This window comes from Sus scrofa, chromosome 9 (genome assembly GCF_000003025.6).
Source record: "Sus scrofa isolate TJ Tabasco breed Duroc chromosome 9, Sscrofa11.1, whole genome shotgun sequence".
Taxonomy (NCBI): domain Eukaryota; kingdom Metazoa; phylum Chordata; class Mammalia; order Artiodactyla; family Suidae; genus Sus; species Sus scrofa.
The window spans coordinates 49,206,326-49,223,893 of record NC_010451.4 but is presented as its reverse complement, the minus strand read 5'-3'; the positions used below and the strand labels follow the sequence as shown (position 1 = coordinate 49,223,893).

The 17,568-nt window shown below is 48.1% G+C and overlaps 1 protein-coding gene across 3 annotated transcripts in view; it reads left to right on the top strand.

Annotated features, from left to right (window-relative positions):
• Nucleotides 1-17,568, top strand: part of LOC102164776 — a 341,561-nt gene that overhangs the window by 299,764 nt on the left and 24,229 nt on the right. For all 3 annotated transcript variants that reach the window (XM_021063017.1, XM_021063018.1, XM_021063016.1), the window contains exons 3-4: nucleotides 2,593-2,670; nucleotides 16,995-17,132. In XM_021063017.1, coding sequence (XP_020918676.1) covers nucleotides 2,593-2,670; nucleotides 16,995-17,132 — 216 coding nt within the window. The remainder of the gene's footprint in view (nucleotides 1-2,592; nucleotides 2,671-16,994; nucleotides 17,133-17,568) is intronic.

The following is a 17,568-nucleotide window of genomic DNA, read 5'->3' as shown; positions in this document are numbered from 1 at the left end:
AGATGTGAAAAGGGATGAGAGAAGCATTCGTTTATTCATTCACCCAGTAGATAATTGAGCTTCCGTTACTTTCCAGGCACTTACTGCTGGGAGAACAGTGTGAAATGTAGTAAATAGTTTTTAACGCGAGACTGATAATAAAGTGTGTGTGTGTGTACACACTCGTGTGTACGTGCATGCCTGTATCTGTGCAGTTTTTCTCAGAATCAGCTGTGCGCCAGAGGTGACTTAGACATGGGACCTTTATCAGAGCTTTCCAGTGAGTCGTGGGTTGGGGGTTGAGAGAACAGGGAACGGGCACGGCAGCTCCTTCAACTTCCATGTTAGTTTCTCAAACATTTCTCTCCTTGTCTCCCACTGACTGTGAACTATGTCCTGGAAAGCCCTTGGTGTGACAGCCAGCCCTTCAGGTTTTCCCTGTGTGACTTGGGCTTGTCTGGTGACCCCTCTGAGTTTTGTTTCTCTCATATAATGGAAATAAAAGCTCCATCACCCACCGTCCAGATATCAACGGTCAAGTGCAGAAATGCATTTGAAGTCATTTGACAAACTGAAAAATGAAACGTGAGAGGAGGGGAGGTGTTGGTGTCACTGTTGGGGAGAGAGGCTGACGGGACATGGGCTGGTCAGCTCTCTGGGGTAGGAGAGAGGGTTTTGGCACTTCTCCAAGGAGTAGACGTTTGGTGCTAATTTATGCACATTAGTTAACTCTGCTTTGCTGGGGGCTCAGCTGGGACTCCCTGATGGATGTGCCATCCACGACAGAATCATGAAAGCCACATGGCTCAAAGCTGTGATCCTTCCAGGAATGGCGCTTGAGGAGACAGGCCCCTGAGAGGCACGGGCCTGGCTGACAATTTCAGAATCGTCTGCTCAGCGGAGCCCTGCTGAGCCCTGGGAAGTGGGATGAGTAGAGAAAACCCTTTTGTCCTAAAAACTCTTCATTTTCAAGCCTGCTCTCCAGGCACCTGGGTTTTACATGCCAGGCGTGTAGGGATACAGTCACCCAGTGGTGATGGGTGGTGCTGTGTGCTTCTCCCCAAGCTCTGAAACCATCTGGGCTGCCTGAGAGTGAGAAGGGAAAGGCAGCCTACTTTTCAAGAGGAGAAAAGCACTCTCAGCAGTCACACTGAGGCAGGTTTTCAGAGAAAAGAGAAAGACAGCCAGGTGCTCCATGAAATCATGTGTCTGGTTATAGCATAAATTGAGGATGGGCGGGAAAGAATCCCTGAATCTTAAGAATCATCGAGCCTCATCATGGACAAGACGCCGGTGAACCACAGATTCCCTTGCATTTTTCCCTGCGCAGGTCTCACTCTGCACACAGTAAGCTACTCCTAAAGAGGACTGGCGTTTACTCGTGCCGGTGGTGGTTCTGCCAGTGCTTGCATTTCCCAGTTGCTCCGGATCTATGATTGAACGGGATGGTTCATGGGCCCTTTCCCCTCCCCAGGGCTGAGCCTTCCATGTGTGACTTAGCTCAGTGTTCCCTAAGCCTTAATATTTGGGGAAGATTTTGCCTTGGCTAAAAGACAAACGCATTTCTCTTCTTCAGCACCTGTTTATCTTGACTAGGCTTGTAGCACCAACAATGGGCTAGAAAGGGACCAGAAGAGAAACAAGCTGGGATCTCATTCTCTACAGCAGACTTCCCAGGGGCGCTGTGGTGGGCTTGGGGGTCGGGGTGGGGACTGGGAGGGCTTAAAGGTGTTTACCTGAGATACAGATGGTTGGAGGTTTCTTATAGTGGTAAACTATGTAAAAGCAGTTTTGATAACTATTTAGAAATTTTTAATTCTATTTGAACATTCATTGTATAGCTTCATCTGTAAACTTCCTGACTTCTGTAATAACTGTTTAGGTATTTGAATCTCTATGAATACTGCCCCCCCACCCCAACAAGAATGACCTGAGAAGATATGTACGTACAGTTTAGTTCCCCCTGATATTCCTGTTAAAATGTCCTGGTACTAGTTTTATTATTTTTTAGTTATGATTTGTTTACTATCCATGATGTTCTTTGGTTTGACCTGCCCTATAAAATGTTGGATTTTTTTCGAATTTCATTTGCTCTTATAGTTTATATTTTTTCTAAAAATATAGGAGGCACATGTGATTTTAATCATTACATTTTTAAAGCAGACCTTCCATTAGATGTTTCTAAATGGAAAATGATTTATTTTGCTGGGAAAGTTTACACAAAGTCCATATTGAATATCATCCATAATATTTTCTAACTTTAAAAATAAGTAATAAAATTTAATTTTCTTACTAAGTCTCGAATAGACTCGCCCACATTCTTTCCACTGTATCCCAGTTATGCAATTGTTACAACTTCCTGTGTGTAATGACGTGAAAAAGGTAGGGCAACATTCCCATAAATTCTTGTTGCAGTTTTTCACCCTGGGAGATTGGGTGCAAGTGGAAAGAATGTTAATCTTGGTGTGGGGTGTGTTAGGGAAATCCAAGGTGTTGCTGTTTTCGCTTTTAAAGTTCCATTTGCTAAAATAGTGAAGTAACGAGCGCACGTGAAACTTAGAGATCTTTTGCAATGACAGACACTGTCTGATGGGAATGGATGTGTTTCTGCAGGTTCATACCTTGCCAGCTGCATCTCCCTTGCTTCTTCCAGGACAGAGTGGGTTGAAAGAGCCAGCAGGAACTGAAAAGGTAAATGTCACTATGTCCAGCCAGCCACACTTTGAAATTCAGTATGGACTTAACAAGATTCCAGTGTCATTGAATTCATCCAAGTCATGAAACCACATTTAAATGAAAAGCCAATGATAACCCTCCTATTTAAAAATAACTGAGCAAATGTTTTCATATTGGATGAAATATTTAAACGTCATCTCTGTTGAATAAATAGGCTCAATGCAGGAGGAAAAAACACAAAACATCTGAAACAGACCTTATATTACTCTTCTGGAGGTGTGTGCCAGGAGCACCCGTTACTTCTGGGGGACTAGGGGAGAGGTCAGGGCTGAGGAAGTGCACCTGCAGCTTTGGATGCTCCCCCCCCCCCCATTCCTCCCCTGCATGGGGACAGGGAGGAAGGAATAGGCATGAACTTAGGGGTCTCAGGAGTGAGGCTGCCACATTTAGCACATAAAAATACAACAACACAGGCAATGTTGGGGATACACATGTACTAAAAATTCTTTATCTGAAATTCAAATTCACATGGACATTCTCTTTTTATCTGGCAACCCTACTTAGGAGGAGCTGGGGAGAGAAGGATCTGGGAAGACATAAAGAAGCAGGAAAAAAAAAGTAGTCTATAACATAGCATGAATTTTATAGCAGCGGGTGGTGACAACAGCATCATTCTGTGTCCTGTGCTTGGAATGAGATTTGCACAGGATTTCTAAGGACACATGGGGGTAAGAGGCTGGTCGGGGGGTGGGGGCTTCAGATGTGATGAGTATTCTTGAAAAAGACAGAAGATGGCCCACAAAATGAAGAAGACTGGAGTTGAGGAAGGACATTCCAGGCTAAACAGAGCAAGTCCTAAGGCACAGAGGGTGAAACAACGCTATCTGCCTCCTCCTTCTGGAGTATATATACTCTGAGACTTTCTGCTGTTGAGACATCTGTGGTGTGAACCCTATTCCATTGCAGGCAGTAGATTGTAGGACAGACCCCAGACTCATTTACTAGTTGAGCAGACCCTGCTTTTTGCAGAAGGTGGAGAACAAATATGTCAAATGTTTTGCTTTTCAAGCAGTGCACAATTTTGCATATATGTATATGCACGTAAGTAAACACAGAGAATTGATTTATAAAACATCAGCCCTTAAGCATCTCGGATTGCTTCCCCACAAGAGAAGTAACGAAAGTAAACCAAATGGAAAAATAAGTAAAATTCCTTGCATTCCCTAAGTCTTATCCCTGAGCCAGCCCACACTGCTTCAGTAGAGGAGGTAAACTCTCTATGGCGAGTCTCAGCAGTTCACTGCTTTTGAATGTTATCTCTCAGAGGAGAGAGATTGTCCTATAGCCTCTGTGTGACACTTTTATCCCCTGCTTAGAATTTCCTGATTAAAGTTCTTCAAGTTATGCCACTGCATAAAATAAATAAGTAGAACCATGCTTTCTGCCCTTTGCGGCAGAGAAACTGAGGAGCCTGGGGTGTATGTGGGAGGGTATGTGTTTTGGAGGCAAGCTTACCCCGAGATAAGAACATCAAGAAGGTGGCTTCATCTGGCAGCTTTCAGTGGAGATAAATTTCTTTTTTGTGTGTCTTGTTTAAAAATGTTGCTTTCCAGAGCTCCACTGACAAGATTAAGTGGGGTTTTGTTCTTGTTTTGTTTTGGTGGTGGTGGCGGTGGTGGTGGTGGAGGTGGAGGTTTATTTGGGGACTTACACTTTACCCGTCAGCCGTCCATAGGTCAGAGTCTTTGAGCTCTAGGAGTGTTTATCTTGCCCTTTAAGTGAATACTAGATGTTGTTTTTCTTTTTCTTTGCATCATGCTTCCTGCAAGTACTGACCATTCAAGGATTTTACTCAGACCTATGAGGACCTATCTTGGTTTTTCTTTAGCAGAGACATGTCCATATCTGGCTGTGTGTGTCACCTGGGCAATATGCCATGTTGGGCACCATGTGGAGAGACCAGTCGGTCCCCTTTGCCTTTCTTGGCCCTAGTGCCTCTCTCTGAGGCGGAATCAATCCTTCATTTTCCTTGGGCCCCACAGAGGGTTGGCTTCTGCTCTCCTGCGCCACCTGCTGTAACCAGCTCCAAATGCACCCTTCCCAGGCTCCAGCCCCAGGCTCCCAGGAGGAGCCAGAGCCAAAACCTCAGACGAAGCAGATGTCATTTAGGCTGCCAGATTTCTGCCCCGGTCTTATCTGCGCTGCCTCCACTGGCTCACCCGATCAGAATCCCAAGTGTCCCCAGATGACATTGCCTCAAGTCACGCAGACCCTGAGCTCCTTGGCCAGAGAGGGGAGGCTGCCAGTTTGGGGGCTGGTGACCAGGGGCTCCTGCCAGCTTTCTGCATATGTGGTCAGTGGAGGCCAGCCTCTGCCCAGCAACAAAAACGCAGATGGACTTCTGTCACAATGTCAACATACCCAGGGCACTGATCCTTCCATGGGCTCTCCCACGTGTTCCCAACATGTTCCCTGATTGGGCCACTAGTTTTCTCCCAAGCTACTCAGGAAGTGTAAAATGTGTTGTGCTTTTTAGCACTCTGGACTTTTTTACATTCTCCCCAAATGGAGTGATTCTTCTGATGGAGGCACCGCAAATAAAGGAAAATGCTGCTTTTTCTTAGTTAGATGAAGTACCCCTGTTTATTCCCTATTCTAGGTTAGAGATCTCTGGATGGCCTGGGATTTTGGCATCTGTTTATTCTCTGTCAGCACAGTCTGGCACGGAGTAGGTGCTGCACGGCAGCTTATTGAATGCATACATTCTCTCTGGCCAAAATCCTTCTTGAAAGTCCTTTTCTAGTCATCTGTTAAAAATTAAAATGGTCAGATTTGGGGTTCTGATAGTTCATACCTGATTTAAGCCTGAAAAAATGAAGGCTGACTTGGTAGAAAGAAATGAGTGATAGCAGTGATTTTTTTTTTTTTTAAGGCTGTACTTGTGATATATGAGTGTTCCCAGGCCTAGGGGTCGAATCAGAGGTACAGCCGCCAACCTACGCCACAGCAACACAGGATCCGAGGGACCTACACCACAGCTTACTGTAATGCCAGATCCCCAACCCACTGAGTGAGGCCAGGGATCAAACCCGTATCCTCATGGATACTAGTCGGATTCGTTTCTGCTGTGCCACAGTAGGAACTCCCATCAGTGATTTCTGAGGGTGCTCTGATAAGAATGAAGACAGTTACCAGTTGTTATTGCATGAGGTTGAAAGAAATAATGTCTGCATGTGGGATCAGATACGAGTTAGAACTTCCTGAGTGCAAAGGTTACAGGAGACTCTTATAAATGACACATGGGGGTTTATGCCAGCAACTTCTCCAATGATAGGTACACATCCATTTAGTTCAGCAAATCTTTACTCTCCTCCTCCATTGCACCAACCCCGCACTAGAAGCTGGAGTTTAAAAGACTGATAAAGTACGTGCCTGACCACAAAGAAGACTTGAGACAAATGACATTGAACAAACTTCAATGTCATGTCCCAAGCGCTAAGAGAGAGACGTGCCTGGGGCATTGTGGGAACATGATGAAGAGGCACAGACTCCAGCTGTGTAGTCAGAGAGGGCTTCCTGGAGGAGATGGTACATGGACTGAGGTGAGAAATGTCTCAGTGAATAAAATGGAGTCACTGCAGGTCAGGAAAAGTGAACAGCTAGACTAATTGATGTAGAAACCCTTTCAGACCATAGAAATTTCATTCAGCCCTTTTGAGTTGAGTCATCTGAAAAATATTGTCCTGCAGGACGTGTGTTACAATCTTGGTGGCAAAAAGGGGCTCCATTTTCTCATTTTCTGTTCCATGTTTGATCTGACACGTCATCGGGATAGCATTTCATCATTTGAGGAGGAAAAAGGTAAAGGAGGGGACTTATTTTCTTCTGCATCCAAGGGTCATGGGCCCGTGAGCAGCCTGCTCCAAAATTCAGCACACTGCAGAGCGAGCATGGCCTCGATGCATCAAACTTGACATATTTGGGGGCTGTCCGTGGGGACTCTAGACCGGGCATTCTCTGTACCATCCAGGAGGCCCCAGCGAGGAAGGCTGGGGCCGGCCTGCCTGCCTGCCTGCTCAGGGAGAATGAACTGCTACCTGGAAACGCTCACAACAGCTGCTCTTTGAATTCCGGCAGATTGTTTTACCAGGCTCCATTGTACAGGTGGGAAAGCCAAGGCTGAAGAACACGGAGCAGCTTCCTAGGTCCTGAGGAATAAAGGGTGGTAACCGTGGGTTAATTTGACTTCTTTTCAGTGCCACAGCAAGTACATACCCAGGGTGGGAACCTCTCAGAGGCGGTTTTCCCAGAAGTGCTTTTGAAATGGCAAGCCAGTTAGCAATGATCTGTTTCCACTGGATACCCTGCTTCTGGGGCTGGCATCAGGGGGGGTGGGGGTGGGGGGTGCCCAGCCTCCTCCGGGGAGGTCACGCAGGTCCAGCCGTGGCAGCTGGTGCCGCCGGGCCCTGGACCACCAGAGAAAGGAATCTGCGGAAGGACAAAGGGTGCTGCATGGACGGCCGCGGACCTGCGCCCTCCACGCCCACTCGCCCGAGGCGGGCCGGCGGCGGGTTGGTGCCAGGCTCTGTGCTGCTCCTCCACCCCCTTCCCGGGCCCCCAGCTCCTCTGCCTGCTCTCAAAGCTCCAGCCGTCCTGAATGGGGCTTTGTGTGTGCCCCAGGGACTGGCTCGGGGGAGCCCTGATGGAAATGCTGGACAGCGATGTCTCCCCTGGATCCAGGCAGCTCGGCGCAGGGCCCATCTCGTGGGAGGCAGGTCTTTATTGTGCTGCCGATCCTTCCATATCTGAGAGAGAGCCGGACCTGCATGAACGTTCTGCCCCCCTGCACAGTGGAGTTAAGTGCAGGGCCACGGGGCTGACGGGGCCTGGGTCGCTTCCGGAGCTCTCCTTCCCACACTCTCTCTTTGCTCCTTTGCCCCCAGAGGTGGCTCTACCAATGTCATTGCACAAGAGGTGCAGTGAAATGGTCACTCTTTAGGTGCCAGGCCTTGCATTACCCACTTTATCCTGTTGAATGGAATCTTCTCAGCAATCCTGTGAGATATGTCATCTCTTATCCCCCTTTTTCAAGTGAGGAAACAAACCAAGGTTGGGAATGTTAAGCCACTTACCCTGCTAATTCCCAGCACCTGCTGGATGGGGCTCTGCTCTTGCCTCCGCCTTCTTGCCTTCAAGATGGGGATAATGGCCTCAGGCTAAAGCACAGGGCTGGGCTCTGGCTCCCACCCAGCTCTGGCCTAGCGTCCTGCCCTAATGAGGGGACAAAGGTTAGTTCTGGGTGTCTGGCTGACACTTCAGCTCTCTTCTGTCAGGTTGAAGTGCAGGCACAAGTCTTTTTTTTTTTTTTAAAGTAGAAAAGAAGCAGTGGTCATGAGATCATCTGCATTCACACATGTATGGCCAGGATATCTAGCTTAAGAGGTATGGTCCATAGCTCTCTTATGCAGCAAAGCTCAATGGCCCTTTTCAGGGACAGACATTTTACCATGGATTTCACTTTATTTTTTCTTTTTAGGACTGCACCTGTGGCATATGCAGATTCCCAGGCTAGGGGTCTTATCTGAGCTACAGCTGCTGAAGTATGCCACAGCCACAGCAGTGCCAGATCAGAGCCATAACTGTGGCCTACACACTACAGCTTGCAGCAACACCGGATCCTTAACCCAATAAGTGAAGCCAGGGATGGAACTCGCAACCTGATGGTTCCTAGTCGGATTTGTTTCCACTGCACCACAACGGGAACTCCTTTACCATGGATTTTGGAACAGCTCTGTTACAACTGAATCAAATGGCCAGCTGGGAAGGGCTATGAGTATTTCTCTGTTGGCAAAGAGGCTCGAGCAATCTATGGTCAAACAAAAACAGCAATAGAAATGCAGGTTAGATCTTAAGAAGAACCTCCTAACTGCATTGTGGTGTGCCAATAATCAGACAAAATAAGTTGTCCTTCAGAGTCTGTTTTTGCCTGTTTATTTTCTTCCTTTTCTCTTTTTTTTTTTTTTTTTTTAAAGAAAAGCTAGTTCTTCACCTTTCTAGGCTGTTATCATTATAGCCCATGTTATTTCTAGAGAAAGGGGATGACTGTCACAGGCCTCACAAAGCAGTAAGATCCTCTGTGTTCATTTTTTACACATGACAAGCAACTCTGGAGAATTGGGACCCTCAGAGTTGTGTGTGATAGGGTGTGTTCCACCCTCTTCCCCCGTGAAGAGTGAATGTCCACTTTTCAGCACTGTTGCACTCCGCCCCAGAAGTGGGAGGAAGTGGCAGGGCTGGAAAGATGGGTACATTTTCCACGTTTTATTCTCCAAGTTGCTTTCCACAGTCTCTATGCATTGTGCTGATGCCCCAAGGGTCTTTACTCCAGCAGTGCCTTACACCACCGCTATCATCAGGGCTTATCATGATGGTCTAATTGTGCGGATGCATAATAAACACTTGTGTTTTGAGCAACTGAAGCATAAGAGCCGCAGAGAGATTCCCCATCAAAATCAAGAGACTTGTCTGTGGGCGGTTAAGGTCCTGAGATGTGGGGCACTGAGCATACTGGAGTCACAAACACCCATTAACCTGCCTCTCTGTTCTGGCCCTTCTCCGCTAAAGCTGTGGGCCTTCTTTGGTCTTTGTCTTAGGAGTCGCTGGTTTCTTTTTTACTTTGCTAGTCTCATTTCTGAGAGGGGAACTCACTCTTCAAACCAGGAAGAGTTAAAGATCGTGGAATTCAAGAGCTCAAGGGATCACTCAGGTTAGACACGGGAAAGGACTTTTGGATTGTGACAAGGAGGCTGCGTAGAGAAACCCGTTTGGACAGGACACGTGAAATTCACCACTGGTACCTGGGCTGCTGGAGTTTGAGCAACGTCGTGGGTCTCATTTCTTTGTTCATAAGGTAGCGTGTGACAGTTTCACAGGTTCACTGGACAGTTTCATCTTTGGGAGTTCTTTGGACTTTGGTGGGTAAGCCATGCAGGATCGCTGTGTTGGGCTGTGAGCAGTGGGCCCCAAAGTATCACCAAGAGCTTGTGGACAGAAGAGACGTGATCCGAGAGGCACGCATCAGGAAGACTCAGCTGAGAGCCACGTGTAAAATGGAACACAGTGGGTAGATGCTGGTATCGGGAAATTAAGCAGGAAGACAGAACCAAAGTCTGGCAGAGAAAAGATGAGAACTTCTCCAAAGATGATGCAGCAGCATGGATCAAAGAAAAGGGCTTATTCAAGAAATGCAGTGGAGAAAGAATGGACAGTGAAGCAGCTGTGAAGACATGGGCGGGCGGAGTCCACTGTGACATGGTTGCCGTGAGGTTTCCCCAGGGAGCAACTGGGCATTTGTCCAGTGGCCAGTGGGGGTAGCTGAACTTGCTGTACTTTTCTGGCTGAGAAACAAAGAGGGAGCAACAGTGGTCTGTGAGCTGGGTAAACTTGCCCCTGTAACCTATCATGATGAGTAATGATGGCCTTGACCTGGGGTGAGTGGGATCGTGTGATCCCATTGCCACTGCTCTGTCCCCACTCTTAATGGTGACGAAATCTCACACTCGGCTTCCTGTCAGTTAGCAGGGCTCTCTGCACACAGAAGCCGGGAGAATTCCATAAAGAACTGAGAAGGAGAAACAGAAAACACCTCGGCAACATCCTGCAGGACCCCATAGTGCTGGGTGACATTTAGCGTTCAAAATGACCTTCCGCCCTCACTCTTCTTGTCACCATTTTCCAGCTCAGAATTCCAAGGTGCTAATGCCAGATGTCCTCGGCCTTCCCAGGGAAAAAGGAAACAAGTGGCTACTGAGTTCTGGGTGCATTGCTGTCACACCTCTTGCAGACAGTAGGCACTGGGGAGTGTGGCGAAGATGGCGTCTTCTTGGCCGTCCCCATGAGAGAAGGTAGTATGGGACCATAGGGCTTGTCTCACTGGCATCTCCCTGTGGGCCTCTCAGATAACCTGGCAGCATATTCTTTTACCTTGGCTCCAGGACAAGAAAGGATACTCTTTCAATAAGCAAAGCCCGATGACTAAAGCTGTTTCTGTAAAAGCAGGGCCCAGGGGGTTTCCTCTTCTGATCCAGGTTGGTCTCTGGCCAAGGACCCGTGAAATCCCCTGAAGATGAGCAGCTCTGGAGGGTCAGGCTGTAGTCTTAGTTATGAGCAGGAAATGGGACTCTTCTCACAACCCGATTTGGTTTCCCACATGGCGGCTACTTCTGGCCTAAGATGTCCTTTCTTTTCTTGGTTCGAAATGCCAATGCCCACCATTCATTAGTTGCTCCAGGAAAACCAAGCATCCCTGTCGTTAGGTCAGGTGAACTTCAGTTTGTAAATTTTCCTCTAAAGCATGCAGGTGGGGTTACCTCTGATTGGCAGGTCCCCTCGGTGGCTGGAAACTGCTGGAGAGCTTCTGGATCAAAGGGCGAAGCGGGCCCTTGGATGAGCCCATTCTGAGAAGGCTTGTTGCTATCAGCCCTCTTGCTCATAATGCCAGGCTTTTTGATCAAGTCATAGAAGCCAGCTTAGGTTCCTAGAATTTATTAACCCAGCTGCCGATGAGCCATGCCCTGATTTCTTTGTCTTCTTAGTTAAAAATAGCAGGTTTGACCCCGGGGAACTCTGCGGTTTGCACCCGAGTGGGAAAGCTCAGCACTGGATGACAGCTCTAGGTATCTCTGGGTGTGTGCGGATCATCCTGCCCCGCGTGAAGGGGTTCACATTTCCCTCTGCAAGAGACCTTGTTTGCCCCGTGTGAAGAATACCCAGACTCCAAGCATGAACTTGCAGCGCTGTGGCCTTAGCCGTGCTTTGATGCCAAGGATTGAGGACACGCTTCTATGAGCCTTTTCTTGTTACTGCAAGGCTGTCGGGCGAACCTCAGCCCAGCATCTCTCAGAATAGTCAGTCCTCAATGATCGGCACATGGCTCACATGCTTTGCAAACGATTCACGCATAATTTTGAATTCCAGACTGGCCGTGCGGCTGCTCGACAAGGTCCTGTTAAGATACCCGTCTATGTTTTTGCCTCAGCCGGGGCTACCTGGGGACGTTATACATTCTGATGATGGAGTGATAGGAAATCAACGGGGAGAGACATACTGAAAAGTCATCATTTGGAGGAAGCCCTTAGGGAAGTGGGTTATGTCTGCCCAAACATCACTTCATGGTTACTAAAAAAAAAAAAAAAAAAAAAAAAAAAAAAAAAAAAAAAATCAACCCATCTATAGTCTGACTGCACCTCTTCCCAAAGCCACAGCTGATAAGAATGTAATTGCAGATATTGAATCCTGAACCAAGTGGAAGTTCAGGAATGAGGATATTGAGACCTACAACTTCTTCTGTCAACATGGGACCCCATGGGTCCTTACACTAGAAGTTTCCCGAGCCCTTTCTTCAGACCGTCTTCAAGGGAGCCGACTCCAAGCCATCTTGTCCATCCTCGTAAATGGAATGAAACCAAATCAAACAACCCAAGCAAAAGTTGGTTGTGCTTCATCCCCCACTTTGGTAAAAGCCTCCGGTGCCTGCTCCACCTTAAAAGTGGAGCGTGCACTTTTTGTGCACAGAGCCTGCATGGAGCGGCCCCCTGCTCTTTTCAGGGAGGGAATGTAAGCAGATCCCCAAAGAAACTGCTTGGCTCAGCACTCTTGGGGCCTGTTGTGATTGGCCTGGCCTGAAAGAATGCAGCAAGCTGTACCTGTGCCAGGGAAAATGCAAATGCTTCCCTGAAACCAGGGTTTAGGGTGGACAGGCTCATCTGGAACCCAAGTAGAAAAGCAAAGCAAACAGAATATTGGCGAGATTAGAGGGGCTCCTTAGAGATGGTTTTCGCCCGTGGCTGTGGGCCACATGGGCCAAATTGGTCACCAGGCAGGGTGAGGGGGGTGTCTCAAGGGGAAGGAACTCAGGCAGAAGGCTTCCTCCTTCCGCTGTGAGCCTTGGGATTTCCCTGACAACTGAAGCCAGTTTCTGGCCCAGACTGGCTCCTTCCCAACTGCCCTTGAAGTCCTTCGCTGGGCTCTGGACCCTGAAAGGCTGACAGGGATGCTCTCTGCCGGCCTCAGGCCAGGGAGGAACTTGCCATGGCCTGACTCCTCCTGCCTCTCTGTGGCTTCTCCCATCTCTTTTCTGTGAGAAATGTAAAAACCAGGAACCCTCTTTTGTGTGTCATCTTTCTCTGCAGCATCCTATTATTCGTGGTAGCAGTTTTCATTTGGCTGCTGTCTGCTCCCCTCCCTATTTATGACCTCCATGTGGATGGGCTGGGTGATCCCAACAGTATAGCTCGTGCTAACCATGACCCTCAGCCGTGGTAGTTACAAAATCAGTGGTTGTTGATTGACTGATAGTCCTTAAGACCACTGCGGGACATTCTTTAGCAGGATTTTTTTTTTTTTTTTTTTTTTACTGATACTCTGATTTCTCTTTATTACATGTCTGAGCACATAGGAGGTGGTCCATCAACACTTGGCAGATTCAAATTTTTCTGATGGATTAACGATCTTTTGTAGCCAGGAAGAAGCTAAGTCTTCAGCCACATTTAGCTTCCTCTCCGTGTCTTTCCACTCAGGAGATCTTTCGGGGCTTTATCTCTTCCTTCCCCTCAACATGTACCCTTATCCCCTCTCACCATCTCTCGAGACCCCAGGCAGGTTTTTGGAAACATCCAAGCTGCCTTGGATCCTCCCGAGGGCTCTCTCCTCACTGCTCCTTCCGTCTGAATTCCCTTTTCCTTTTTCTCCATCCGGAAACTCTGGGTCTTTTCCCTCCTCCCCTTAAGCCCCCCTATTCTCTCTGCTCAATCAGAGGTCCATTCTTGAATACTCCATTTCTCTTGTCTGCCACCCTTGCCTGCTTGGCACTTGTTTTAACAACTCTGCCCTGGCCTCCATTGGGCAAATCGGACACCACACACCACCCCGCAAAGCTCAGAGCTTTCTTGTTTCCTTATTAGTAACTTTCACCTTTTTAACTTCTCCTGCCTCTATCCTTCTACATACCCAAGAATTTTACCTATGCTCTTTACCAGTACCGTTGTGTTGTAAGTCGTGGCCACTAACACTGGATGTGGTAGTTTAAAAAATTACCATAATCTGACTTCTTATAATCTTATTAATTTTAGCTTCTGTCTTTATACTCTGATGTAGTACTTAGTAAAGATACCATTTCTCTTTTCGTTTGTTTCCATGTCTTGCTGATGCATTTTACATGTGTGTATTTTTGCTAAATTCCCTCTTAGAATGGTCAACGGTGAGATCAGCTTTGGAGCCAGCACAAAAACGGGAGATAAGGAGGGAATTCAGACATGGGGCGGGGCGGATCTTCAACACGATGGCTTCGAAGCTTTTTTTTTTTTTTCTTTTTTCTTTTTACAGCTTCACCTATAGCATAGGGAAGTTCCCAGGCCAGGGGTCAGATCAGAGCTGCAGCTTCAGCCTATACTACAGCCATGGCAACATCAGATCTGAACCACACCTGCAACCTGCACTGCAGCTTGTGGCAATGCCGGATCCTTAACCCACTGAGCGAGTCCAGGGATTGAACCCACATCCTCATGGATACTGTTGGGTTCTTAACCCATGGAGCCACAAGGGGAACTCTTAAGCATCTTTTTAAAAACAACCTGAGAGTCTCCCTAAAGTGATTAGAATGTTGCCTTTTCTTTTGTGTTTTCCACTATACTAATGAGAGGTGCTTAAATATTGGAGTTACCTGAGACAGAAAAATAAACAATTTCATTCAAAGGAAAAAAAGAAGAAAAGGTGTCCGCACGCTGGGTTTAGGTGATCATTGAAGGCATTAGAACATGAGATCCCTCAATAGGAGTTACACGCTGTCTGTGAGGATTTTCTGTTCCTTTTGTCCACGTTCTCCTTTGGTGCCTCAGGTTGCTCTGAGACCCTAATGCTCTCAGAGCAAGAGGGATTCCCCAGGTGTTTTATTTCAGTCCAGAGGTCCTCCTGCCTGGACCCATTCTTTGACCAAAGGACTTGCAGTAGCAGAGCCCTCCTGACCTTCTCCTGGATGGAAGTGATCCTTCTGATTTTGGACTGAAATCAGGGGAATGTTTTTCTTCTGGGAGTCAAAGAGTTGCCCTTTGGAGTCTCTCCCCACTGGTTCCATCATATTCCCTGAAGCCCAGAGCAAATCCCATCACTTTCTATGTGAGAGCCCTTTGGAGATTTGAGGACAGGATCTATTTCCTGTACAGAGTCGTATCTTCACCTGCCTAAACATTTCCACATTTCCAAATTCCTCGCAACAGGCTTCCGATCTCGTCTGTTCTTTGGTTGCTCTATTTTTGGCATACTCCATTCCACCTGGTGTGGGGTCCAGAGCGGAATGGGGTTCTCTGGCCAGCACAAAGGGAAACAGGGCTTTCCTTACCACCTGACTCACGTTCCTGCTCTGCAGCCCCTGCCCACTGTGTCCTCACGAGCTTTGGATACCTGGTACTTTCTCCCTGAGATGTATCCCTGGATTTGCAGTTATTCCATCCTTCGCAGCAGTCCTGCCACTGAGCGTTGAGATCCAGTTGCCTGAAAGGGAATCTTTTTTGCTTTTGCAGCTTTCCCTGCATTCTCCAACTCCTTGCTGCTGTTTTCCACCTGACTTTAGCTTATTACAAAGTCTAAGTGTCTTCAGGGAGGGTTGCCTTTTTCATATTCAGCCAAGAGGCAGATATATATCTGAGAAATATTTAGTGCCTACCTCTCATGAGTGGACTTACCTCCTCCTTCATATCATTTTGGCTTCCTTTGCCCAGGATGTGTTCGTGTTTTGTTTTCATTCCTGTAGTACCAGTGTTGCTTATGGAGAAAGAGCCAATGAGGAAGCCATGGTTTTTAATAATTAGAGTTTTATGTTTTTACTCCAAGCTCATTGTGTCTGCATGGTTCAGGACAGAGCTGCTACCAACGTCAGCTTAGAAGAGTCAGAGGTGGTGTGGTATGGTGAGAAGAGTTCTAGGCTTAAATAGATTGAGGTTTGATTCCTATCACAGCCACTTGTTTTACAGGCAGTTAACAGCTTTGACCTCAGTTTCTTCATCTATAAGATGGGATTAACCCAACTCCATCTCAGATATGGTGTGCTGGTGAAATGAGATAACGTGCCAGACACCTGCGGTGACATGAACTCTGGCGGGGCACTATTGTCATTCTGTAGTTTCCTTCCTGGGTTCTGGTAGATAAAGAGCATCCCAGTAGGCCCACCAGTTGTTTCTGCTGTTTTTGACGTAAGAACACAGTCGCTCTTAAAGGCTGGGTCTGGGTCTCACTAGCTGTGTCATGCCCAGCACGCTGTCTTCATGGCCGCTGTGTGGATCAGTATTCCTTCATGGTGCTGCTTGTCACCCTGCACTGAGGAAGGTTGCTGAGCCCCGTCCCTCCTTCTCTCCTGAGACAGCGGGCAGCCTAGGCACAGAGGGAATGAAGAAGTCAGGACAGCTGGGCCCTCAACGCCCCCCCGCCCCCGCCCTGATGGTGTGTCTAGGGCACTGGACACCTCTCTTGGTTGCATAAGCCTCCGATTCTGTTTGCAGAAAGAGTGCTATGTTTGATTTCCTACCTGCTTCCCAGGGTAGGTGAGAATGAATGAACAGAATTTCTCTAAAGAAAGATACTATTTGGACATATGGTCCATTTCCGTCAAGGTGGGGAGGAGGAAGTGGCTGGGGCTCCAGAAGGCCCTGTGCCCACACTGGCACAAATCCAGGAGACTAGACCATCCCCCTGTACACAGACGGCGGAGACCACGCCTGTCTCCCCAGAGCAGCCCTGTGTGAATGTCCGACTTTATGATACATTTGTGCCAGTGAGGGACTTGGACGTGAAGCAGAGGCCAGCGGTTGCCAATTACCACTTCCATACAGAGCATAAACTGTGCAAGCTCATGAGTCACGCCAGGCTCACCTGGACTTGGAGACCCCTGGGCACCGAGAACTCTGTCTCCCCAAATCGTTTCCCTGATTAATTACGGGGGACCTCAAGCCTGCAGCTCACACAGAGGCTGTTGTTTGTGGCTGGAGCAGGACTGCATAGCCCCGGGGCGCACCCCTGGGGGGGTGTGTACTCTTCTCTACCCTCCTCCAGGAGGCCCTTGCGGCTGGGTACCGCCTTGCCATGCCCTGCATCACCCACCAGGGGGAGCCCCTGGAGGACAGCAGAATTTTGGAAGCACTGAAGTTTCCTCCTGCTGTCCTCTGATTTTCCGTACCCAACTGTGAGATTTCTTTGTTGCAATGTTGGGGCCAGAGCTGACTTTTCTGGAGGCCGCGGGTGAGGAGCACAGCTGATATGCCCTTTTTTCTGGTTTGTTGTTATTTACCTAGCATTGTAAACTAAGGAGGAAAAGTAACAAAGAGCTTGAAGACTTTCATGGAGCCCAGGCCCTGGACGGAGGCAGGCGACATCAGAGAACCAAGAAAGCTGAGGGGCAGCCAGGAGGCACCTGTGGCTGCAGAGCCCAGGTAGGTACTGGGAAGAGGAAGATGGACAGGCCGGGGGGCAGAGAGGCACAGAGCCCCTGATGGTGGGAAGGTGGGCGGACAGCAGAGATTGAGGCAGGGGCGGGAGGTACAGACAGGATTGGGGGATTGAGGGCGAGTGAGGGAGCAGCCCCCAAGGAGAGAAAAAGGAAAAAGTGCTTGCTCACTTTGGGTCATGATGCAAAAGACTGACCATGGAGCCAGCCCAGCTGGAGAGGAGGCTTTCAGGACTCTGTCAGATTTAAACTTGCTTGAAATTAGCTCCATTTCGGCTGCCCCAGAAACTTCACGGGACTTCGGAGGCTGGGAGTTTGAGAGCAAATGCCAAGCTGCACAAGAAAATTCAAAGTGGGTAGATGCACCTGCAAGTGGCTCAGATCACTCTGGTTGTGTCATAGAGCCACACCTACTCCTGACT